The sequence below is a fragment of the Ranitomeya imitator genome, chromosome 1 (assembly GCF_032444005.1).
Source record: "Ranitomeya imitator isolate aRanImi1 chromosome 1, aRanImi1.pri, whole genome shotgun sequence".
Taxonomy (NCBI): domain Eukaryota; kingdom Metazoa; phylum Chordata; class Amphibia; order Anura; family Dendrobatidae; genus Ranitomeya; species Ranitomeya imitator.
The window spans coordinates 666,554,831-666,581,883 of record NC_091282.1 but is presented as its reverse complement, the minus strand read 5'-3'; the positions used below and the strand labels follow the sequence as shown (position 1 = coordinate 666,581,883).

General features: G+C 46.0%; 1 protein-coding gene across 1 annotated transcript in view; it reads left to right on the top strand.

Annotated features, from left to right (window-relative positions):
* LOC138658027 (microtubule-associated serine/threonine-protein kinase 3-like) overlaps positions 1-27,053 on the top strand; it is a 65,798-nt gene that overhangs the window by 23,348 nt on the left and 15,397 nt on the right. Inside the window, exons 2-3 of the mRNA XM_069745609.1 lie at positions 23,837-23,938; positions 24,603-24,705. Coding sequence (XP_069601710.1) covers positions 24,651-24,705 — 55 coding nt within the window. The 5' untranslated portion in view covers positions 23,837-23,938; positions 24,603-24,650. The remainder of the gene's footprint in view (positions 1-23,836; positions 23,939-24,602; positions 24,706-27,053) is intronic.

Genomic DNA, 27,053 nt, shown 5'->3' with positions numbered 1-27,053 from the left:
CATGTAAAACCAGTAGAAAGCACCTTAAGAAGTGCCAACTATGTACAAGACAGTTTGTGGATTATTCACCGTTCATGATCTCAGTGTTATTTAAACAAATAACTGGAACCTGATCGGGTTATCAAACTTTCAAACTGGAACAACAAAGGAATATTCCAACAGGGTTAAATCAACTCTTTTGAGTCATGTTCAAATTCAAATTAGAAAACAAACTGTTCATTTCCTTTGCCAGGGTAGCTGGTTAATTCCACCACTGGTGTCTAGGAGGATTGGTCACACTTAGTAATTGGCCTAGCCTGGCCTGCTGCTGCTGCAGGGACTGAAGTCGATAAACATCTCTTACAGTCTAGAGCGTAGTGGTCCTCTTTCTGCCTGGGGGACTTTACACATCCGGGCCTTCACTGCTAGATTTTTCTCCTCATACGCCGCTTCACGTGCCAGGGATTCCTTTCTCTTTCTCTCCTCCCGGGGCCTGCAGTGCTCCCGCCAGGTCATCATGGGGATCTCTCCCTGGAGGGCAATCATGTCCTCCTCCGCGGGTCCCTGTGCAAACACCATGGGTTCCGGGGAGCTAGTCAGGGGCTCACTAGTTGGAATGGGTGGGGACTTCATCTGCCTCCGGCTGCTGTCATCCTGGAGTAAATGGTAGCGTACCCCTTCGGGCTTTGGAGTCGGTGGAATCGGGAAGGTGTCCAGCAAGGTGTTGTCGGGACCAGGGATTGGTGCAGAGTTGGCGGTCGGGATTCCCTCGAGGTGCGGTGGCGTGTCGCTGAGGGCTTCAAAATCCTGGTCGGGTGTATGCAGCAGTGGAGGTGAGTCGGGGACGTCTGTTGGGCCTTCCGCTGCCGGGGTCGTCAGGGTCATGCCCCTTACCTCTGCCTCCGGAACACCAAAACTTCTTTTCTGCTCCGGGCAGGTCAGGGTAGCTGGCGGTCATCCGGCAAGACTTCCAATGAAGGCCTCTCTCCACCTGGCCACGATCTACTGCTGCATCGGCCTGACCTGCCGGGTGAGCTCCCCCACCTCTCTCCGCAGGAGGTCCGGATCCATCCTTGATGATGGGTACAGCTCTTGCAGGTCCCGGCCGCGGGAGTCCTCCTGCTCCACCACACGCTCCGGTGTCCGCTCACCTCCCTCCGCCATGTTGCTTTCCGGCACTGCCTCCTCTGTCTCATTTCCGGCGGTTTTTCTGCACCACGCCCACCTTCGTGGGAGGTTCTTTCTTTCCTTCCTGCCATCCCAGATCAGGAGGCGGACTTCTCTAGTTGATGGGCATATTTATCTGACATAGTAAAACTGATGAGGGGCGGCCATAGTTTTTGCATCGTTCCTCCAGGTGCCACCCACGACCACATGCCTTTTTCCTCCTGCACGCCAGATGATGTTATAATGACGCGGTTTTGGCGCAATTTTACATTTCAATTGTCACGCAGTTAAACAGTCTCTAAAGCGCACATGACCCACTTCAATGGGTTGGTCCATCCTGTTTGTGACGCCAAAAATGAGTCGCCCGCCTGGGACGTGGGGTACTCAGTATCGGGTGCGGTACTTAAAGGGGATGTCACGGTGGCTGCGACCCGGTCTGTGGCCCTGGGTGCCCAATTAAAGGGAAAGGTCTTTTAAGGGTTTAATAAAGTTTGTGTTCATGACGCCACCTGTGGTTTTTGGTCAGTAGGTACCGACGCTGCTTAATGGGGTCCTCTGGTGTTATGACCTGGTGGTTAGGAGCACCCGACCTGATAGTTTAACTCATACAGGACGAGCTCTGGGATGTGGGAGCTCTGCTGACCGCAAGCCCCAATCCTATCGCACACACTAGAAATAGCCGTGGAGCGCTCCTGACGCTCCCTATGCGCCTCGTCACAGCATAAGAGCTAGCTAGCCCTAGAGAAGAAAATAAAGCCTACCTTGCCTCAGAGAAATTCCCCAAAGGAATAGGCAGCCCCCCACATGTAATGACTGTGAGTAAAGATGAAAGTCACAAACGCAGAAATGAGATAGGTTTCAGCAAAGGGAGGCACGACTTACTAAATAGACAGAGGATAGGAAAGGAATCTTTGCGGTCAGCACAAAAACCTACAAAAGACCATGCAGAGTGTGCAAAAGGGTCCTCCGCACCGACTCACGGTGCGGGGGTGCCACCCTGCATCCCAGAGCTTCCAGCTAGCAAGACAAAATCAAGAAAACCAGCTGGACAAAGAAACAAGAACAATAATAACAATCAGGAACTTAGCTTCTGCAGGAGAAGACAGGACACTAGACAGATCCAGGAGCGAACTGAACCAATGCTAAAACATTGACAGCTGGCATGGAGAAACGATCTGAGTGGAGTTAAATAGAGAAGCCAACCAAAGGATAAACCACGTCACCTGTGTAAGGAACCTCAGAAGCAGCAGCTCCACTCACAGCCACCAGAGGGAGCCCACGGACCGAACTCACCGAAGTACCATTCATGACCACAGGAGGGAGCTCGACAACAGAATTCACAACAGTACCCCCCCCCTTGAGGAGGGGTCACCGAACCCTCACCAGAGCCCCCAGGCCGATCAGGATGAGCCAAATGAAAGGCATGAACTAGATCGGCAGCATGAACATCAGAGGCAAAAACCCAGGAATTATCCTCCTGACCATAACCCTTCCACTTGCCCAGGTACTGGAGTTTCCGTCTCGAAACACGAGAATCCAAGATCTTTTCCACCACATACTCCAACTCCCCCTCGACCAACACCGGGGCAGGAGGATCAACGGAGGGAACCATAGGCGCCATGTATCTCCGCAACAACGACCTATGGAACACATTATGGATGGCAAAAGAAGCTGGAAGGTCCAAACGAAATGACACAGGATTAAGAATTTCAGAAATCTTATATGGCCCAGTGAAATGAGGCTTAAACTTAGGAGAGGAAACCTTCATAGGAACATGACGAGATGACAACCAAACCAAATCCCCAACCCGAAGTCGGGGACCAACACAGCGCCGGGGTTAGCGAAACGTTGAGCCTTCTCCTGGGACAATGTCAAATTGTCCACCACATGAGTCCAAATCTGCTGCAACCTGTCCACCACAGTATCCACACCAGGACAGTCCGAAGGCTCAACCTGCCCTGAAGAGAAATGAGGATGGAAACCAGAATTGCAGAAAAAAGGAGAAACCAAAGTAGCCGAGCTGGCCCGATTATTAAGGGCGAACTCAGCCAAAGGCAAAAAGGACACCCAATCATCCTGATCAGCAGAAACAAAGCATCTCAGATATGTCTCCAAAGTCTGATTAGTTCGTTCGGTTTGGCCATTAGTCTGAGGATGGAAAGCCGAAGAAAAAGACAAATCAATGCCCATATTAGCACAAAAGGACCGCCAAAACCTTGAAACAAACTGGGAACCCCTGTTCGAGACGATGTTCTCCGGAATGCCATGCAAACGAACCACATGCTGGAAAAACAATGGCACCAATTCAGAGGAGGAAGGCAATTTAGACAAGGGTACCAAATGGACCATCTTAGAGAAGCGATCACAAACCACCCAAATGACCGACATCCTTTGAGAAACAGGGAGATCAGAAATAAAATCCATGGAAATATGCGTCCAGGGCCTCTTCGGGACCGGCAAGGGCAAAAGCAACCCACTGGCACGAGAACAGCAGGGCTTAGCCTGAGCACAAGTCCCACAGGACTGCACAAAAGAACGCGCATCCCGTGACAAAGAAGGCCACCAAAAGGATCTAGCCACCAAATCTCTGGTACCAAAGATTCCAGGATGACCAGCCAACACCGAACAATGAACCTCAGAGATAACTCTACTAGTCCATCTATCAGGGACAGTTTCTCCGTAGGACAACGGTCAGGTCTATCAGCCTGAAACTTCTGCAGCATGCGCCGCAAATCAGGGGAGATGGCAGACAAAATTACCCCCTCTTTAAGAATACCCGCCGGCTCCGGAACACCCGGAGAGTCAGGCACAAAACTCCTTGACAGGGCATCAGCCTTCACATTCTTAGATCCCGGAAGGTATGAAACCACAAAATCAAAACGGGAGAAAAAGAGCGACCATCGAGCCTGTCTAGGATTCAACCGTTTGGCAGACTCGAGATAAGTCAAATTCTAGTGATCCGTCAAGACCAACACGCGATGTTTAGCTCCTTCAAGCCAATGTCGCCACTCCTCGAATGCCCATTTCATGGCCAACAACTCTCGATTGCCAACATCATAATTGCGCTCAGCAGGCGAGAATTTTCTAGAAAAGAAGGCACATGGTTTCATCACCAAGCCATCAGAACTTCTTTGCGACAAAACAGCCCCTGCTCCAATTTCAGAAGCATTAACCTCAACCTGAAACGGAAGCGAAACATCTGGCTGGCACAACACAGGGGCAGAAGAAAAACGACGCTTCAACTCCTGAAAAGCCTCTACAGCCGCAGAGGACCAATTGACCACATCAGCACCTTTCTTGGTCAAATCAGTCAACGGTTTAGCAACACTAGAAAAATTAGCGATGAAGCGACGGTAAAAATTAGCAAAGCCCAGGAACTTCTGTAGGCTCTTCACAGATGTCGGCTGAGTCCAATCATAAATGGCCTGGACCTTAACAGGGTCCATCTCGATAGTAGAAGGGGAAAAAATGAAACCCAAAAATGAAACCTTCTGAACTCCAAAGAGACACTTAGACCCTTCACAAACAAGGAATTAGCACGAAGAACCTGGAACACCATTCTGACCTGCTTCACATGAGACTCCCAATCATCCGAAAAGACCAAAATGTTATCCAAATATACAATCATGAATCTATCCAGGTACTCTCGGAAGATGTCATGCATAAAGGACTGAAACACAGATGGAGCATTAGAAAGCCCGAATGGCATAGCCAGGTACCCAAAATGGCCCTCGGGCATATTAAATGCTGGTTTCCATTCATCGCCCTGTTTAATTCGCACCAGATTATACACCCCTCGAAGATCTATCTTGGTGAACCAACTAGCCCCCTTAATTCGAGCAAACAGATCAGACATCAGCGGCAAAGGATACTGAAATTTGACTGTGATCTTATTAAGAAGGCGGTAATCAATACAAGGTCTTAAAGAGCCATCCTTCTCGGCCACAAAAAAGAACCCTGCTCCCAATGGTGACAACGACGGGCGAATATGACCCTTCTCCAAGGATTCCTTTATATAACTCCGCATAGCAGCGTGCTCTGGCACAGATAGATTAAACAGTCGGCCCTTAGGAAACTTACTACCGGGAATAAAATTAATAACACAATCGCAGTCCCTATGAGGAGGTAGGGCACCGGATTTGGGCTCCTCAAATACATCCCGGTAATCTGATAAAAACTCAGGGACTTCAGAAGGAGTGGAAGGCGAAATTGACAACAATGGAACATCACCATGTACCCCTTGACAACCCCAGCTGGACACAGACATAGATTTCCAATCCAACACTGGATTATGGACCTGTAGCCATGGCAACCCCAAAACGACCACATCATGCAGATTATGCAACACCAAAAAGCGAATATCCTCCTGATGTGCAGGAGCCATGCACATGGTCAATTGCGTCCAGTATTGAGGTTTATTCTTGGCCAAAGGCGTAGCATCTATTCCGCTCAATGGAATAGGATGCTGCAAGGGCTCCAAGGAAAAACCACAGCGCCTGGCAAACTCCAAGTCCATCAAATTCTGGGCAGCGCCTGAATCCACAAATGCCATAACAGAATATGACGACAGAGAGCAAATCAGAGTAACGGACAAAAGAAATTTTGACTGTACTGTACCAATGGTGGCAGACCTAGCGAACCGCTTAGTGCGCTTAGGACAATCGGAGATAGCATGAGTGGAGTCACCACAGTAAAAACACAGTCCATTCCGACGTCTGTGTTCTTGCCGTTCAGCTCTGGTCAAAGTTCTATCACACTGCATAGGCTCAGGCCTATTCTCAGAGAACACCGCCAAATGGTGCACAGCTTTGCGCTCACGCAAGCGCCGATCGATCTGAATGGCCAATGACATAGACTCATTCAGACCAGCAGGCGTGGGAAATCCCACCATGACATCCTTAAGGGCTTCAGAAAGACCCTTTCTGAAAATTGCCGCCAGGGCACATTCATTCCACTGAGTAAGCACAGACCACTTTCTAAACTTCTGACAGTACACCTCCGCCTCATCCTGACCCTGACACAAAGCCAGCAAGATTTTTCTGCCTGATCCACGGAATTTGGTTCATCATAAAGCAATCCCAGCGCCAGAAAAAACGCATCAACATCACGCAATGCAGGATCTCCTGGCGCAAGGGAAAATGCCCAGTCTTGAGGGTCACCACGTAATAAAGAAATAATGATTTTTACTTGTTGAGCGGGGTCACCAGAGGATCGTGGTTTCAAAGCTAGAAACAGTTTACAATTATTTTTGAAATTCAGAAACTTAGATCTATTTCCAGAAAATAAATCAGGAGTAGGAATTCTAGGCTGTAACATCGGATTCTGAACCACAAAATCTTGAATGTTTTGTACCCTTGCAGTGAGATGATCCACACAAGAGGACAGACCTTGAATGTCCATCTCTACACCTGTGTCCTGAACCACCCAAAGGTCTAGGGGAAAAGAAAGACAAAACACAGTGCAAAGAAAAAAAAATGGTCTCAGAACTTCTCTTATCCCTCTATTGAGATGCATTAATACTTTGGGCCAGCTGTACTGTTATGACCTGGTGGTTAGGAGCACCCGACCTGATAGTTAAACTCATACAGGACGAGCTTTGGGATGTGGGAGCTCTGCTGACCGCAAGCCCTAATCCTATCGCACACACTAGAAATAGCCGTGGAGCGCTCCTGACGCTCCCTATGCGCCTCGTCACAGCCTAAGAGCTAGCTAGCCCTAGAGAAGAAAATAAAGCCTACCTTGCCTCAGAGAAATTCCCCAAAGGAATAGGCAGCCCCCCACATGTAATGACTGTGAGTAAAGATGAAAGTCACAAACGCAGAAATGAGATAGGTTTCAGCAAAGGGAGGCACGACTTACTAAATAGACAGAGGATAGGAAAGGAATCTTTGCAGTCAGCACAAAAACCTACAAAAGACCACGCAGAGTGTGCAAAAGGGTCCTCCGCACCGACTCACGGTGCGGGGGTGCCACCCTGCATCCCAGAGCTTCCAGCTAGCAAGACAAAATCAAGAAAACCAGCTGGACAAAGAAATAAGAACAATAATAACAATAATGAACTTAGCTTCTGCAGGAGAAGACAGGACACCAGACAGATCCAGGAGCGAACTGAACCAATGCTAAAACATTGACAGCTGGCATGGAGAAACGATCTGAGTGGAGTTAAATAGAGAAGCCAACCAAAGGATAAACCACGTCACCTGTGTAAGGAACCTCAGAAGCAGCAGCTCCACTCACAGCCACCAGAGGGAGCCCACGGACCGAACTCTCTGAAGTACCATTCATGACCACAGGAGGGAGCTCGACAACAGAATTCACAACACTCTGGGGTGATGGTATAGCAGCTAGATGATATAACTTCCCACAGGTGAAGTAGGTCCCCAGGGCTCCCGGGTGTAGATAGAGATGGTGAATGGTGCAGTAAAGAACAAGGACACAGGTTTGCAGTCTCTTTACCTGGTTTACTGTAGCTTCAGGCCACCAGGTCATAGGTACAGGCAGGGTCCGGCCGGCTTGGAAGCGAATCCAGAGTCCCCTTTACCAGGTGGAGATGACAGCCTTCCTCAAAGTGCGGTGGTGTTGTAGTCCCTTACTGCCTATGGCTTCTGATAAGGTCCTCACAGTTCCTCTCTGTCCTCCATGTAGGTTAGGACACAAACCCGTATGACAGGTGACTCGAGCCTTTTTACAGGGGCTCTATCACGACCTGGGCCCTATGTGTCACTGTGCCTCCTGGGTGTAAAGGCGAACGGGTACCTCAAAGTGCGGTGGTGTTGTAGTCCCTTACTGCCTATGGCTTCTGATAAGGTCCTCACAGTTCCTCTCTGTCCTCCATGTAGGTTAGGACACAAACCCGTATGACAGGTGACTCGAGCCTTTTTACAGGGGCTCTATCACGACCTGGGCCCTATGTGTCACTATGCCTCCTGGGTGTAAAGGCGAACGGGTAACTAAAGGTTCAGCTGTCCTGCTGGTTTCAGCTATGTCTCTTAGAGTACGACATTGCCTTGGTCTTCCGGCCACCTGAATATGTGCTCAACTAGGGTGGTAGCGAAATCACTGCTCTGCTCCCCGGGTGTCACTCTCCTGTGCCTTTTCTCGCCTGCACATTTTCCACAAGCTGTCCTTTCCTTCTTAATTTTCTTTCTCTAGGAGCTGTAGCAACTCTGGTTACACGGCCCCTTCAGTCCTGCAGACACTCACTATCCGACTGCCTTCTCCTCTGTCCTCTGTCAGACTCCCTCCTCCTCCACCGTCTGCTCAAGACCGCTCACTAGCTTCCCCTACAGCCAGAATATATATTAGGGAATTTCCCCTTAATCCAGGTTCAGAGCTCCCCTTCTGGCCTGGAGTATGAACATGTTGTGTGTATGATTTATCTGATAGAAGGGGTCTTTCATCGCTTCCAAGCAGGACATCACTCTCCCTGTTGGGAAAGCAATGCCACTGTGATGACCAGGACCCTGGGGTGTCACATATATAACCTCTTGCACTACTTTATGAGATGAATTATTGCAATAAACCTCTATTAAGTAGGGATGGGGAATATTGAGATGTCAATACGAGCTGTCTACAAGGGGGGGTTGGGGGTAAGGGGTACGTTTTGCTATGGGTTATCTGGGTTGTCTCATTTGAAATTGAATGTCTTCTGAAAGATTGTACGGTGGTCTGCGATGTGTGGACGTATGTAGAGGATGCAGAAGACAAATTGTGCAAAGTTTTCAATCAATCCCAATAGTAAAATAAATTCCCCCGAGGGGCCTGTGTCATATGGGCAAATTCCTGCCACCCCCCCGTATCAGTAGGATCCTATGGGTACAAGTCACATATTGCATATAGTTGTCATCTCTCCCCCACCCCAGGACCACCACCCCCAGCCTTGGCATGTACCTCGGGGGATGATGGCCACCAGATATATCATGGCCTCTCTTGTCTTGCAGCCTGTAGTCATGATTTCTGACCCTGTCTCCTCAGCATGACACCACGCTGGGTGCCCTGCAAATGGCGCTGGACGTCTACAATGGAAAACAGGCCCCGTACATGTCCTGCCATATATTCAAGCTGCACGAAAAGTCTTCGGGATAGGACATCACCGTAATCCGCTGCTATCGCCAGTTGCTGATATTTCCCCCAGTGACACGTTTGGTAATTGTGCAGTGGAGACGATTATCGCATTGTACAACTTACTGATATATTCCCATTAGATATGGCACAAATTGATTCACAGGTGCTGGTCCATCAGCCACGTCAGATCTATGGCCAACGGATGGGAGCCCAGAAAATCGCCTCCAACTTGGCGGCCTCCGAGGCTCTTTTGATTGGCCGACCTGCTGTGACATCATGGAGACGCGCGTGTGAAGTATCGACTAATTAGAATAAGAGGCACGGATGCCGTCAGGTCGGGGACGACTTTCTGGCTGCCTTGTGGCCACAGATTACCGGCGTGGTTGATGCACCGGATCCTGTGAATCGATTCTACTAGCCACGTCATGGTGGCTCCGAGGCGGTGCTCGGCGATTTGTGGGGCTGGCTGCCTGCTCAGATTAATAACAGCTACCAAGGAGGGGGCTGGCTGAGCTGCCGTCTCCCATCAAATGGCAGTGATGGAGGAAGACAAAGCCACGGAAGATCGGGAACCTTTAAACATTTATAGAGCATTAACCTTTTTTTTAATGGAAAACCCCTTTAAGGATGATGACGGGACATCTATCACTCTGCCGTCTCCTCCACGTCCATCGTTCATGTTGTTTTCATTGTCTTCTACCAGAAACTTTAGAGTGGAGATGTACTACAGGGACAACAGCTTGCAGCCGCCCTTCCCTGTGACGTTACCGGGCTACGCGCACAGCTGCCCCCTAGAAAAGTTTCAGAGCTTACTGGATCGAGTCATCGCTAAAGACTGGGAGAAAGAGTGTCAGCTCTCTGGTCCAGACAACGACAAATGTGAGGGAGTGGCGCAGATACTTCCCGACTAATAATCCTGGACCCATGCGAGGAGGCCGGTAACGTGGCGGCGGCTGCGGTGCCTCCTGCTGGAGCAAGGATGATGGTGGCGTGCTCCAGCGTCTCACCCTGCGGCTTTCTCTTCTCTTCCGATACACAGACTGTAGTTCAGTGGTCTCAGATACATCTATGGGGTCTTGTTCTGTTCTGCGCCGGCCACAGAAGGTAAAAGATAAAGTCACGTTGGTGCAACCCGTCCACTACGTCCTCCATGATCATCGCGGGGTTTATATGCACATACTGCTGTCCAGACCCCATATCTGTAGTGTCACCCACTGTACCCATAGGGGCAACACAGGCCATTCACCCCCAGATATTTTCTGGAAAGGTTATAACTTTGTTTTTGTTTTTTTCAGGCTTGTGTGTCGGCGTCGCCTCTTTTTCCTGTTGGCACTACTGTTCTCTGCCAGTAATCCTGCACCCGTCACATTCAGGAAACACTAAGGGTATGTGCACACGTTGCAGATTGGCTGCGGATCCGCAGCGGATTGGCCGCTGCGGATTCGCAGCTGTTTTCCATGCGGTTTACAGTACCATGTAAGCCTATGAAAAACCAAATCCGCAGTGCCCATGGTGCGGAAAATACAGCACGGAAACGGTGCGTTGTATTTTCCGCAACATGTCAATTCTTTGTGCGGATTCCACAGCGTTTGACACCTGCTCCACAATAGGAATCCGCAGGTGTAAAACTCCAGGTGAAATCCGCACAAAAACCACAGGAATTCCGTGGTAAGTCCGTTGTGAATCCGCAGGTAAAAGCATTTACCTGAGGATTTTGCAAAAACGGTGCGGAAAAATCCGCACACGAATCTGCAACGTGGGCACATAGCCTAAATATTCCCGAAGTGACCAAATAGATTTTTTTCGAGTTTTGCTACTTCAGTTTTTTTTTAAGGGAATTTTTAAAGCAGTAGCACTTTTTACCCTTTCCTAATAGGAAATCTGAACTTTTTGTTTTTAGACGATTGCTCGGCTCCGTCCATGTATCACACCGTCTTCCATTTATATGTTCGTCCGTCGAGTAAAATTACAGGGTGAGATCGAGGGATTGTGTCTGAACACTCACTTTGCGCTGTCAGGGCCACCATTATTTTTACATATTGTCACATTTGTTTTTGTATAATCATTGCTGTCTGAGCAGCCGCGCGCTACTGTAGTCGATCTTAATAACGCTTAGGGATCTGCTGCTAAGTAAAACTGTCGTCCTACCTGGCAGTGCGATCCCACAGGCGGGCTGCCGCCGTGTGTGGTGCGAGTACTGGGGATCCTACAGGTGGGGCACAGTGTGTGGCACAAGTACTGGGGATCCTACAGGCGGGCCGCCGCGTGCTCCACGAGTACTGGAGATTCTACAGGTGGGCCACCGCGTGCTCCACGAGTACTGGGGATCCTACAGGCGGGCCGCCGCGTGCTCCATGAGTACTGGGGATCCTACAGGCGGGCCGCCGCGTGCTCCACGAGTAATGGAGATTCTACAGGCGGGCCGCCGGGTGCTCCACGAGTACTGGGGATCCTACAGGCGGGCCGCCGCATGCTCCACGAGTATGGAAATACTACAGATGTGATTTGCTGCCTATGGATTGGTTATTTTGCACACTGACTTTTCTGTACTTTATGTGGTTTTTGTTCGTTTTTATATCTGTCTAATGGATGAAATGTGATTTTTTTTTTACTGAATAAACATTGGAAGGATAGGGGCAGAGATGTTGGCACCAAATAATTTATTATAAAGTCACCATCTCACATTGGGAAGTGTGCGGCTTTTTCTGAGTCACTTGTGTAAAAATTTTTTGACACAATCACAACTGATCACCTGCCTATAAGGTAAGGAATACGTCACTGATCATTGGGGACCCTCTCAGCAGTCATAAGAACAGAAAGGCGGTTGAGTACATATGCTGCTGACGGACACGCCTCACCACCGAGGCGTTCACTTACAGGACATGTAGGAGCCAGCGAAACTAAAATCAACGGCTTATGAAAGTAGAGGGGTTCTCAGCAGCTGTAATGCAGATGCTAAAAAGTGCCCAGATTAGTGACGGGGGCTGTATACAGGCCGATAATGAGTACGGAGCGTAACTATGTGTAGTGTAAGATATTCAAGGTGTGATCTCTACAGCAGGAGGATCCTGGGCAGCGGCTGCGGCGCTGATGGGTTAATACCCATGGATAATATCAGCACACAGCTGTATATTTAGCCTTTACTGGCTTTTAAAATAGGGGACCCCCAAAAAATATGAGATGTGGTCCCCCTATAATTAATATCCAGAAAAGGCTATGCAGACAGCTGCGGGCTGATATTCATAGCCTAGAAAGGGGCCATGGATATTGCCCCCCTGGCTACAAACATCAGCACTCAGCCGCCCCAGAAATGGCGCATCTGTAAGATGCGCCAATTCCGGCACTTGGCCTATCTCTTCTCACTTGCCCTGTAGTGGGGTGGCAAGTGGGGTAATGGGGGGGGGTTAATGTCATTTTTGGATTGTAAGGTGACATCAAGCCTGGCTTAGTAATAGAGAGGTGTCGATAAGACACCTATCCATTACTAATCCTATAGTTGGTAATAGGTTAAAAAAAAACACAGCCAGAAAAAAAGTATTTTAATGAAATAAATCACTAAACACAGTTTGCCATCTTTATTAAACAGCTAATCCATGTGACGTCCTCGATCTCCTGTAAAAAAACAAGCAAAAAAAAACCCAACAATATATCATACCTGTCCGTTGATGTGTCCCATGCAGTAATCCATATCTGAGGGATATACAGTTTGCAACCAGGGCAGTGCTAAGATGCTACCACCCCAGCTGCGCACTACTGGGGAATGAGGAGATGCTGCCACTACCGGTGACGTCACTGATGCTGACTTCCCTTAGTTGCGGATGGAGCAGCACATCACCATTTGAGATCCGCAGGACCTGTAGTCATGTGGTCTAGTCATATGTCAGCTTGGATTCCACGCCCCACAGCTTGACGGCCGCCTCTCTACTCACCGCAGGCTTCTCCCGTGGTTGTGCAGGGGTACAAATCCCGGACAGGTGAGTGGATCTCCGTTTTATTGAACGTTCCACTTGACCATCAGGTGTAATCCTAGGAGCCCCCGCTTGCTCTGTTTTTTATTACATATACGACGTTCCCTGCTGGCCTGACCCGCGCTGAACTGTGTAGCGTGGGAAAATGCCTGTTCATTTTCCCATGCTGCTCTGCCGGCGACCGGCACAAGTAAGGGAGACCAATTTGTTTGTCGGGTTGGCATGATTACAGCGATAACAGATTTTTTTTATTTTTTTTTATGCTTTGCTATTTTTACACACCAAAAACATTATTTTGCAAAAATGAATTTGTTTTTGCATCATCATATTCCAAGAGCTGTAACTTTTTCTTTTGCCGAATTGCCTTACTATGGCTTATTTATTGCGGGACGGTTTGGCCTTTTCATTTATACTTTTTTTTTTTTACATATGACTTTTTGATCAGTTTTCACGGAGGCACAAGGCCCAATTCATTTTATAATAATACATAACTTAAATAACTAAAATAAAAGACCCAGACAAATTCTTTGGATAAAATAGGTCATGATATTTATTAACAGTTACCAATACCAAATAATTTAATAACCAATTAAAATCAAATAATTAAAACCATTAAGAATTCATCAATTAATAAATAATCAAATAATTTATATGAACTTTAAAAAGAACCAAGTCCACCCAGCATTAGCTGGGCGACTATATACAGTCGTGGCCAAAAGTATTGACACCCCTGCAATTCTGTCAGATAATACTCAGTTTCTTCCTGAAAATGATTGCAAACACAAATTATTTGGTATTATTATCTTCATTTAATTTGTCTTAAATGAAAAAACACAAAAGAGAATGAAGCAAAAAGCAAAACATTGATCATTTCACACAAAACTCCAAAAATGGGCCAGACAAAAGTATTGGCACCCTCAGCCTAATACTTGGTTGCACAACCTTTAGCCAAAATAACTGCGACCAACCGCTTCCGGTAATCATCAATGAGTTTCTTACAATGCTCTGCTGGAATTTTAGACCATTTTTCTTTGGCAAACTGCTCCAGGTCCCTGATATTTGAAGGGTGCCTTCTCCAAACTGCCACTTTTAGATCTCTCCACAGGTGTTCTATGGGATTTAGGTCTGGACTCATTGCTGGCCACCTTAGAAGTCTCCAGTGCTTTCTCTCAAACCATTTTCTAATGCTTTTTGAAGTGTGTTTTAGGTCATTATCCTGCTGGAAGACCCATGACCTCTGAGGGAGACCCAGCTTTCTCACACTGGGCCCTACATTATGCTGCAAAATTTGTTGGTAGTCTTCAGACTTCATAATGCCATGCACACGGTCAAGCAGTCCAGTGCCAGAGGCAGCAAAGCAATCCCAAAACATCAGGGAACCTCCGCCATGTTTGACTGTAGGAACCGTGTTATTTTCTTTGAATGCCTCTTTTTCTCTCCTGTAAACTGGGGTCTTCCTGGGTCTCCTACCATACAGTCCCTTTTCATTTAGATGCTGATGGATAGTACGGGTTGACACTGTTGTACCCTCGTACTGCAGGGCAGCTTGAACTTTTTTGGATGTTAGTCGAGGTTCTTTATCCAACATCCACACAATCTTGCGTTGAAATCTCTTGTCAATTTTTCTTTTCCGTCCACATCTAGGGAGGTTAGCCACAGTGCCATGGGCTTTAAACTTCTTGATGACACTGCGCATGGTAGACACAGGAACATTCAGGTCTTTGGAGATGGATTTGTAGCCTTGAGATTGCTCTGTTTGTTATTCTTTATTTTTTATTATTCAATTATTTTTTATTTTATATTTTTTTACATGGTTGGTGCATATGGATATATGATTATGGATGAGTGTTTGTCGATGGGGTGATATTGTTTTGTATATGGGTATGAAATTTTATTTATGTATTATATTATGATTAATTTTATTATTTTTGCGTGATTTATATATATATTAATATATTGCATATTCATATATTTGTATCTTACACTAAGGAATTTCCTTGTATATATGTGTGGGATATCACTATATCTTTAGGTATTTCACTGCACACCAAGTTTCGGTATATATACTTATTTTAGTTTTTGTCCTTGCCCTTATGTTTTCCCATAACTAATAAGGCTGCGGGTACGCTGTGCGCCAAGCGACGCATGCATGCGCTCCATCTTGGTGTCGGTGACTCGGCGCGTCATTGACTCTGACCTTTGGCCATACTCGGTGACGCGTTTCCGGCTCCGATGATGGCGGTGGACGTGTGCTCTGCTACGGCGCCATGTAACTATAGCGTCCCTAATTTTTAATTATTTTGCAGCTGTTTGGACAGTACATAATGCGGTCGCACCCTACACACGCCACTCCCTGACGAAGTGGTTGCGAAACGTGCGTTGGAGTGGTGTGTGCGGGGGCTGCGGCACGCTTTTCTGGTTGGTATACACGGCTGTCTTTTTACTTTGTGCACGGGTCTGTGAGCTTATTAATTGTCAGCTTTATATTTTGTTAAACATCCGCCCTTTATGCCTGGAATGTTCATTCAGAATCAGGTTGCATTCAGCATATTTATAATGAAGGATTAATCATATGTATATGGTGTTTATATTTATTACATACGGTATATATTTTTTCAGTTTATTAATTTTATTTTTATTTAATGGCACATTTTGCACTGATTACAAATTTTGATATATTTGGTGCTTTAGTTCAATATTGCATAAATTACTATTTTTTATTTTTTCACATTATACCACTATTTATATTTTGGTTATAATATATATACATATTAATTTTATAGTGAGGCACATTTTTTACACTGGTTACACATCTTGATATATTTGGTGTTTTATTATTCTTTTCACATCACTTAATATTGCATGAATTTTCAAACTCAATTATCATTTGTATCCACTTATATTTATTATATTGTTTTTATCACATCATGTCACCGTTTATATTTTGTTTAGAAATATTATCATATATACGGTATATATATATGGGATTAGTTTTTTATTATTTTTTAAATATTTAGTTTTTTATTTTATTTTTTCCTTCATTATTGGATGTAATTTTCTTCTGGCTATAATTGACTTATCAAATCAGGTGTATATATTAATATATTTTTTAGTTTTATTTTTTTATATATTATTATTATCACATGAAATATTGTTTATTTAATATTACTTATATACTATTTTTGTATTTCATTGTGAATATATATAATTTTTGTCAGCCGTGTAATAATTATGTATTGACTATATTTGTTCTGGTTACATTTGTATTTATTTGATTTAATATATCACTTATGGTTATGCATATATATTTTTATCAATCAGTCTTTGCGTGCCCCAACCCCCCCACATACTAGTTATATTTGTATATTTTATTTATTATTATTTTTTATTTAAATGAAATAATATATATATATTTTAATAAAAAAAAGTGTTGTTTATTGTGTCATATCCTTTTTAAAAATAAACAATTTGATTAAAATTATTGATTGGTTTGTCAGTAAATATTTTCTTTGGGGTATATATGGATATGAATTGGGTTCCCGGATTGGTTAACATTTCCCTGGGGAAACTCACACAGGAGAAAACAGTAAAGCATCCACCACTTTGTCTGCTCGGATGGAGGACAGTGCCACAGCTTCCGGGTATCGTGTAGCATAGTCCACCACTGTGAGGATGTACTTTTTGCCAGAGCTGCTAGGGATTGCAAGTGGCCCTATGATATCCACAGCCACTTGCTGGAAAAGTTCATCGATCACAGGCAGTGGTATCAATGGGGCTTTCTGTATATTCCCAGATTTTCCAACTCTCTGACAAACTACGCAGGATCGACAGTAATTGGCAATAATTGTCCCCATCTTGGGCCAATAGAAGTTATGTGTCAGTCGAGTTTTAGTCTTTTGTATTCCAAGGTGTCCAGCCAGAGGAATTTCATGAGCAATTCTCAATAATTGTTCCCTAAATTGATAAGGAACGACTAGCCTCTTTTCACAGTCCCAAGGTTCTGTAGTATCCGTGGGGAGAGTCTCTTTATACAGTCTGCCCTGGTCCCAGTATATTCACTCTTTGTTAGAAGCCGTAGAGGGTCGGTCTGCAAGACATCTGAGCTTCTCCAGACTGACATCTGTCCACAGGCCTTCCTGGAAGCACTGACTGTCAGACTGTAGGTCCTGGCCTAGTGTGCCTGCCAGGCCCTGGTCTGAAGCTGAGTCTTCAGTGTCGGTTATCAGGGAGCTTAGTGGGTCTGTCATGTAAGGAGGCTCCGGGGCCACAGTATGGGCCTCCTTTTCTGGCAGTTCTGTCTGAGACTCATCTAGTCTCTGGGGTTGAGTCTGAGCCGCTGCCTGACTCCGGGTCACAGCTGCCACATACAGCTGCCCTGACGAAGGACACAGTCCGAAACGCGTGTCGGGGTGCGCTGTACCTGGAGGATCGGACGGCTTTTAGGAGGAGGTAATTAGTTGTTTTTTCATGTAACTCTGCATTCAGCATTTTGGTCTTAGGCTAATGTTGCACTACTCACATATGCCATTGACTCTGTTTACATGTACACCCCACTTTGTGCCTATGAGCTGGCTTCACATCTATGGTTACCTGTAACTCAGGCCCTGTATACTTTGTTGTGCACTTATTTGCCTAATTTTGCATATATATATATATATATATGTATATATATATATATATATATATATATATTTATATATATATATATATATATATATATATACATACAGCATTCGTTCACTCTCACTGTTATTGTTTATTTTACACATTTTTTTTTCATCTTTTTCATTTTTTGCAGTGTAGCACACGGTTTTTCTATATTTTTTTTATATACATTTTTTTTACATCCTTTGTGTATCCCTCATCACCAATGCAGAGTGCCCCTATTTTTAGCCATTATATTGTAATTGTCCTCTAATTCTATTTATACTTACCCTGCCTCCTTTGCGTCCGTTTAAGTATCTCTATTTTGCTTAAATTATTCTTTTGTATATTTTTCCTCCAGTTACAGGCACACTTCTGTTGTTGCCATTTATTGCCCATTATATATATATTTTTAATAAAGGCATTTTATTATATTGTACCTTTTTGTCTTTATTCTGTTTTGTTTTTTAATTTGGCTATCATATATTAATATTTTATCCATATACATACATGTATTGATGTCCGTACATAGGGTTCCTTGTTGTATTAGTCCTGTGCATTGATACATTTTCCCTTCTCCCACAGGATCTCAGGTGGGTCACTTGCTTTCACTTTTTCTGTAGCATTCCCTTGCAAGGGAGGGATATAGTGGGACACTATCCTCCCCAAGTCTGTGCCTAGCAACACATTGGTGGGAATAGCCACTGATACTCCCACTTCTCTCAATCCTTTCCCTGCTCCCCAGTCCAGGTACACATGGGCATGGTAGGGCTGACCCCTCCAATCCCGGTTATAGACATAGTCCTTCCTGGTATGATTTCAGCAGGGTTTACCATTGCTGGGCACACCAGAATCACCTCTACCCCAGTGTCTCTGAAACCAATGGTGACTTTATTGCCAACAGTGACAAACTGACAGTTCTTATTGGTCCTCGCATTCGAGCCGGCCACAAAGAGGACAGACGGTGGGGACCCAGACGGCTTTGTGGTTGTAGATGGGCGTTTCTCCCTATCAGCGCAGACTACGCTGACATGTCCCACTTTGTTGCAGGAGAAGCACCGGCGTGCGTCGCCTAAGGAATGTCTATTCCCCAGGACCCCATAGGAGGTGGGTTTGGACAGCTCTGGTGATCGGTCGGCAGAGGGAGAAGGGTCCTGATTTGGCTTACCTCCCTTCCAGCTGAGTCCCAATGGCTTCCACATCTCAGGCATCCTGTTAGCCACATAGCAGTCAGCAATCTTTGCAGCCTGATCCGCAGTTTGTGGCTCTCAATCACACACAAATTGTTGTACATCCATGGGGCACATATTAAGAAATTGATCCTTGACCATAAAATCCATTAAGTCCTCAAAACCGTTAACAGAAAGTCCCCTGATATGTGGTCCTCAAGGTGCTCACAACATCCGCATAGCTGTCATTTGATCCATGTTGTAGGTTCCGGACCTTTCTCCGATACACTTCTGGGGTTAGGTTGTACTTCCTGATCAGGGCCTCTTTTATGGCCTCATAGTTCCCATGGCTGGTGGTTCCTGGTGAGAGGCTAGCAAAAACTTCCAGGGCTTTGCCTCTAAACCTTGGGGTAAATACTGCTCCCACTGCTCACTGGATAGATGGTGTTGCCTGCAGGTTTTTTCAAACCCCCAAAGGAAAGTATCTAAGTCCGTGTCCTTCTCCATCACAGGGAAGTTTTCCAGACGTGGTTTCCTTGGATTTATGTCCTGGAAGGAGGTCAGCTGCGGGATGATAGGCTACATTCACATTTGCGTTGTTGGGCGTTGCGTCGGGGACGCAACGCACAACGCATGCAAAACGCATGCAAAAACGCATTGTTTTGTGACACATGCGTCCATTTTTGGCTTGATTTTGGACGCATAAAAAATGCAACATGCAGCGTCCTTTGCGCCCTGACGCTTGCGCCAAAAATGACGCATGCGTCACAAAACGCAAGACAACGCATGTCCATGCGCCTCCATGTTAACTATAGGGGATGATGCATGCGTCGCTATGCGTCGCCGAACCTGCGCTCGACGCAACGCAAATGTGAACGTAGCCTTACCTCTTTCTATTTGAGCCATCTAAAGCTTGAAAGCTCTTTCCTCCTGCCGTTCTGCAGCCATGCTCTCATCCTGGTCCAAGCGTTCTGCAGCCTCTCGGTACTGTAGAATAAGCGGCAGGCGCAGATTGGATCACTTGTTCCCAGCTGTTGTAAGGCCATTTGTAAAGTAAAGTCCATATGCTCCTCAACACTGGCATTGCTGGCACCTCCAGAAGATACCTCCAGTGCAAGAGCTGGCATTGCAGGGTCTTGCCGAGGTGGACTCTCTCCTTGCCCAGATGCTTCAGTATTTTGTTCTATTTCCTGCTCAACCAAAGCGTGTATCAGCAGTTCCTTGGATTTGTCGGCTGTCTCTATTCCTCTCTGTTCACAGATGTCAGTCAGAGTGTCTCTGCTCTGCTTTTTGTACTGGGCTGCCATATCAATGAACAGCCATTGCCAAATAAAAGATAGAAAAGAAAAACGGGGAAGAGAAACTGTTTGCAAGTATGTCTAAGTAAGCACTGAGTTGAACCTTGTAGAACTGGTGCACTCCTCGCAAGCATACCAATTCTTTATTACAGGGAATAATTGCTTAAACCATGCACTAATGCTATAATAGAAATAATTCTATTCCACTGCTGCCACCAATTTGTCAAGTACCCTCTTCTCGGCACGTGACTTGGGGTTGCGCCTGCAAGGGTTAATCTCACTCAGTCCAGCATTCACCTCTGTCCTATGCTGCAGTGGGAGCATAAATCACACACCGACCCAGGTCACACACCCGCTCATACATGCTGGCACCACTCACCCAACACACGGGCGATGAGTCCCGGAAATATTACTACTATATGCCAATTACCCGGGTCACACACTCGAAGGGCTCCTTTCCACTTGTGAGATAAACGTTCGTGTCTCGCATGTGAAAACCAAGCTGTGGTGCCAGCACACCAGAGCGGAGAGTGCGGCTGCATAGCAACACATGGAGCCGCACGCTCCGCTCCCAAGTGCCGGCGCCAGTGCTTGGTTTTCACATGCGAGACACGGACGTTTATCTCGCAAGTGGAAAGGAGCCCTTGGGCTATGGATTTTTTAGAGCATACAAGGTTCAAACTTATTAAAGTTTAAAGCTTTAATAGAAAAGGTACAATGCTTACAATAAAACGATATAAAATATGGAAATAAAAAGTGACATACAAATATGCAAAACAGTTCTAAAAATAAAAGGGAGAAAACTTACAGAAATATCAGAACTTTGTAGCCTTTCCTACTCTGGCGGAGAAAATTGCGCGGGAGCCCACGCCAATTTTTTCCGCCATTTAACCCTTTAATTTAGTAGATAGAACGGCCAAATTTTGCATATACACACTACTAACATTAGTAGTGTGGAATATGCAAAAAAAAAGGGGGATATGACATGGTTTACTGTATGTAAACCATGTCTCATATCATGTCGGGTTTAGGAAGGAGATAGCAAAAGCCGGTAATTGAATTACCGGCTTTAAAGCTATCTCGCGGTGGAAGAAATATTAATATATATATATATATATATGTGTGTCTACTGATATATATATATATGTATATATATATATATATATATATATATAGACAGTATATATTTTTTTTTTGTGACACATGGATCCCTTCTATAGCGGTATGTTGGTTTTGCAAGCCTGCGAGAAAAACACGCAGTACGGATGCCATACGGATTACATACGGAGGATGCCATGCGCAAAAAACGCTGACACACCCTGCCTACGGAGGAGCTACTATTTTGGGGACTTTTCAGCGTATTACGGCCGTAATATACGGACCGTATTTTTCAACGCTGAGTGTGAGGCCGGCCAAAAACTGCCTTTTCTCAGGGTAACATATTTCCACCTTGGTGAGACCTGCAGCCTAAGGACAGATGCTAGTCAACTGCTGGCCATACATATACATATTTCACTGCACCCCTTCTTCCTGCACTTTTTCCTGGCAGTTGCTGGTGACCGCTAGAAGACCTCAAAGATAGGTAAGTACCATTCAAATCAAACCAGTAATAGAGAAGAGGGGGGAGTGGAACAGACCAATATGGAGGAATATAGGGGGAAGAGGGGTACAAAAAAATCAACAGTAATTAGAATACAGTGACTGGGCCTGTGCCCCTATGGCTGTGTGCACACGATGCAGATTTGGTGCAGAAAAATCTGCTGCAGTTCTGCACTAAATCTGCATCTCCTGGCAGAATCTGCAGGTGCGTTTTTTATGCGTTTTTGCTGCGTTTTTTATGCGTTTTTTGTGCACAAATCTGCACAAAAAACGCATCAAAAACACATCAAAAACGCACCTGCAGATTTCTATTATGGAGGGGTGCAGAAACGCTGCAGAACTGCACAAAAGAAGTGACATGCACTTCTTTGAAATCTGCAGCGTTTCTGCGCAGATTTTTCTGCACCATGTGCAGATTTTTTTTTTCACATTGATTTACATTGTACTGTGATCACAGTGCAGTTCTGCAGCGTTTCTGCTGCAGAAAAATCTGCTGCAGTTCTGCACTAAATCTGCATCGTGTGCACATACCCTATGTGTCCCCCTTCGACAAATGGAATAAATAACATGCCAGTTTTATGGAGTGGGTCGCTCCGGATGTCAATTAATTATGTGTACATTTCTTGTTTATTTTTTATTATTAATGGTGCGTTTTCAGTGGCGAAATGGCTTTCCGTGATTTGTGTGCACTTTTGTGTGTTTTTTAAAAAACTTTTTTACATGTTTTATTTTACTTTTTTTTGTTTCTTTTCACTTTTGTACTTCGTCTCACTGTGGGACATGTATAATTTTCACTCTGATTGCTGCTCTCATACACTGCAGTACTTGTGTACTGCAGTGCATGAGTCTGTCATTGTCTCACTGACACAGCCTGTGAGTTCCAGCTAATAACATGAAAATATGCCTAACCCTAGGGCGTTTTCAGACTTATTTCCTTCTGTGGAAAAAAACTTGCATTTTACAGTAGCGGCTTAGAGAATGAGATTTCTAAACTTTCAATCACACGTTGCATTTTTTTCTTCCGTTTTTTTTTTTATTTGAAGTTTGTCAATTCTTTCAGTTTTGCAGCGTTTTTCACCCATTCAACTGAATGAAAGAAAAAACAAAATGCTGCAAAAACATGAGTATTGTACGTAGCGTTCTTCCTGCTACCACTCTGGTTTTAAGGGTAGAATAAAATGGTGCAAAAATGCATCATGTGAACATACCCTTATCCTGGTTGTGTTCAAGCTGGAAATAAAATAGAATGTCCATAATAACATGGAGACATAATTCATTCTATGGTTTTCCGCTTTCAGAATTACCAGTCAGCGTCTGTTTGTACAGAGCCGTCCATGAAGATTATATCGCAAGATTCAATGATGACATCACTGATGATGTCAGCTATTATGACATCACTCATTGTCGGCTATTATGACATCACGGAACACAGACTCTATTTATAGAACTCGCACAGTGTCACGGGTGTCATTGTTTGACTCTATAGCTGGTGGACTGTGCACTTGCACTTACTCGCTATGGCTGACTATCTTCTAGATAAACTTCAGGTAGACGCACTATTGGAGATTTTTCACAACAATCAACCTGCCAGTGCGCTTCTACCACCCGATGGCGTCCTCAGCTTCACTCACCGGCTGGTGGTGGGGCTAGTAAGGGACTGCCTGACCAAATACTACCACGGTCATCTCACCTCAGAATATCTGAGCGATTTACCTCAGAACATCAGGACATCACTACAGCAGGTAAGTGGCGGACGCTCCACACAAATCTTCTCCATAATAATAGATAATAGTGGCGGGATAGAAGTTTCACCACTTCACCACTAATCCCCAGATATGGCGTCATTGTATCTGCAGACAGAGGAGCAAATGTCACATAAAATGGCCGCCTTCATTGTGACCTTTTTCACCTCAGGATTTAAATTTTTATTTCTTTTCGTTTTTTATAGGCTGAAACAAGATTTCAAAATGGCGATTTATCTTCTATTAAGGAACTCGCCCAAAAAGTCCTGTCTGTACTGGAAGGTCCGGCCCGCTCATCGGAACGCCTGGTAAGGAGCCATTTTCTTTTCTGTTACACGTCCTTGTTTTCTGATCTTCTCCAGATCACCAGTCAGATATCAGAAGAGCTTGTGTTCGATCTTACAGGCCTCCCTGTCACCTCCTGGCAGGCACAGCAGATTTATGGCCACTAGTCCCTAATGCTCCCTCCTCGCCTGTGATGGCAGTCTGTATTCTGCAGATGTAGTCACAGCTCACTGGCAGGACGTCTGTATATCGGCCTCTGTCTATCACTAGGATTACAGGCGTCCTGCTTGTAATGGCTGCAGCTGAGATAATAGGCGATATTACAGAAATGTCGTGTCTACAAGTCTCCTATACAGTATATTAATCTGGACTTGTGGAGAGGAGCTGCAGCGTAAAACAATTCCCTCTAATACTGTCAGGAATGAGGGACACGATGTCCCCATGATATAACAAGCGCAGGTAACACGGCTCTGAGGTCACGGTGCAGAGAAGTCGAAGTTTTTACACTGAACATTTGATTTTTCAATCTTAATTTAGCTTAATCCACCTAAATGAGATAACATGGCGCATTATCTGTATAGTTACAACTGCTGCATCTGTAAATGCAGGTTTAGTGCTCCCTGATTTATGGATTTGGTGATTTAGTGAACTCTTCCACATATTAGATCTATATATTGTAACTATTAGGAAACAGCAGAAGGCGACACCGAAGATGGGCAAAATCTACATCTGGAAATGATCCCTGACCCGAATACGAGTCAGCGGGAACTGAGCAGCGATCTGATCACAGGTAAGCTGATCATCCGACCTTCTAGAAGGAATCTCCTGATATTCTAGAGCAGAGGTCCCCAACCTTTTTTGCCCCAGGGACCGGCTTTAAGCAAGACCAGTTTTCCATGGCCCGGTGGGGTGGGGGTGGGGCAGGGGTGGGGCTCTGGTCATATGGGGGTGGAGTTATGGAGGGGTGGAGCTTAGTGCATACTTATCATGTAATTATGACATTTATAATGAGAATTTGATTCACACATTCACACACACACATTCTCTCACACACATTCTCACACACACACATTCTCACACACACACACATTCTCACACACACATTCACACACACACTCACACACACACATGCACATTCTCACACACACACACACACACACACACACACACACATTCACACACACACATTCACACACCCCTCTCACCTCTCCTCGCACTCTACCACAGCATCTCATTGCCTTCCTCTGACACAGCCGGCCGCTGAATGATGACGTCATCCAGCGGCGCGTCTGTGTGAGAGGAAGCAGGGAGACAGATTGCTGGGCAGCGGAGCTGCACGGATTTCTCCCTGCCTGCCGCAGCCACCCTGCAGGGGCTCCCCTCCACACATTGGGATCCGGCGCTCTGCAGCTTCTCTGTGCCGGCTGTCAGCTTGACAGTCGGCACAGAGAACAGCTGACTCCCTGACCGGGGACGGCAGAATGCAGCCGCCGGGGGGAGACACTGCGGACCGCCGAATGAGGCGGCCCGACTGCGCCCCTCCCTGCCGGCTGCACCCGGGGCAAATGCCCCGGCTGCCCCCCCCCTAGATACGCCACTGGGCGTGTCAGTGAGGAGAGCCTGCCGCCCCACCCCATCAGGAACACACCATGCTGCGCAGGAGGGCTGCCCCCTCGTCCTGCATAATGTTCTCTGCCGGGAACTGCGAGCTGTCACAGAGCGTGCTCTGACCAGGCGCAGGGCCGCGAAGCTAGCTGTCAGCGGCGCCGCGGACCGGCTGAAAAACCTCAACGGCCCGGTCCTGGTCCACGGACCGGCGGTTGGGGACCTCTGTTCTAGAGCACAGGGGACAATGGCGGATTTACTCTACTCTGTGTACAGGGAACCTGCCCGCACATGGTACATGTGAAGTGCTGCTCTGACTGGACAGCCCATTACCCTCTAATGAAATAATAATATAATAATAATAATAATCTTTATTTTTAAAGATTTCCCTAATGAAAGGAGACATTTTGTTTTTAGAAATCCAATATCTCAGTCAGGAGAATCTCACGTAGAAGCAATGCACCAAATTGGATGGAAGTGCACTGGGGGCGTGGTAGAAAACATCTGAGTGCAGTGACACGCCCTCGTGCACTTCCAGGCTAATCTGCATATTGCTGCTCAGCTTGAGCTCTCTCTTCCCATCACTCACATGTACAGTGAGGCTATGTGCACACGTCAGGATTTTCTTTAGAATTTTCTTGAACAAAACCGGACTTTTTCTGCAGGAAATCTGCATGCATTTTTTTCACGTTTTTTTGCGCAAAATCCGCAAAATTAATGAACATGATGCATTTTGTACTGCGACGCATTTTTTCGTGGAAAAAAACGCATCATGTGCACAAAAATTGCAGAATGCATTAAAAATTATGGGATGCTTACCGTATATACTCGAGTATAAGCCGAGATTTTCAGCCCAAATTTTTGGGCTGAAAGTGCCCCTCTCGGCTTATACTCGACTCACGGTCGGCGGTGGGGTCGGCGGGTGAGGGGGAGAGGGCGCTGAGTTGTACTTACCTAGTCCCAGCGATCCTGGCGCTGTCCCTGCCGTCCCACGGTCTTCTGTGCTGCAGCTTCTTCACCTCTTCAGCAGTCACGTGGGACCGCTCATTAGAGAAATGAATAGGCGGCTCCACCTCCCATAGGGGTGGAGCCGCCTATTCATTTCTCTAATCAGCGGTAACGGTGACCGCTGATAGAGGAAGAAGCGGCGGCACCGAAGACAGCTGTCCGGGGGAAGGAGCCGGATGCCAGGACCAGGTAAGTATGTAATATTCACCTGTTCGCGTTCCATCTTCCCGGCGTCGCTCCATCTTCCCGGCGTCTGCGCTCTGACTGTTCAGGTCAGAGGGCGCGATGATGCATATAGTGTGCGCGGTGCCCTCTGCCTGATCAGTCAGAGCGGAGACGCCGGGACGAGACGCCAGAACGAGACGCCGGGAGCTGCAAGCAAGAGAGGTGAGTATGTGTTTTTTTTGCTTGTTGTTTTTTTACTGCAGCAGCAGCAGCGACAATGGCAGAGCTTTCTATGGGGCAATATGAACGGTGCAAGAGCACTATATGGGGCAGAGCTTTCTATGGGGCAATATGAACGGT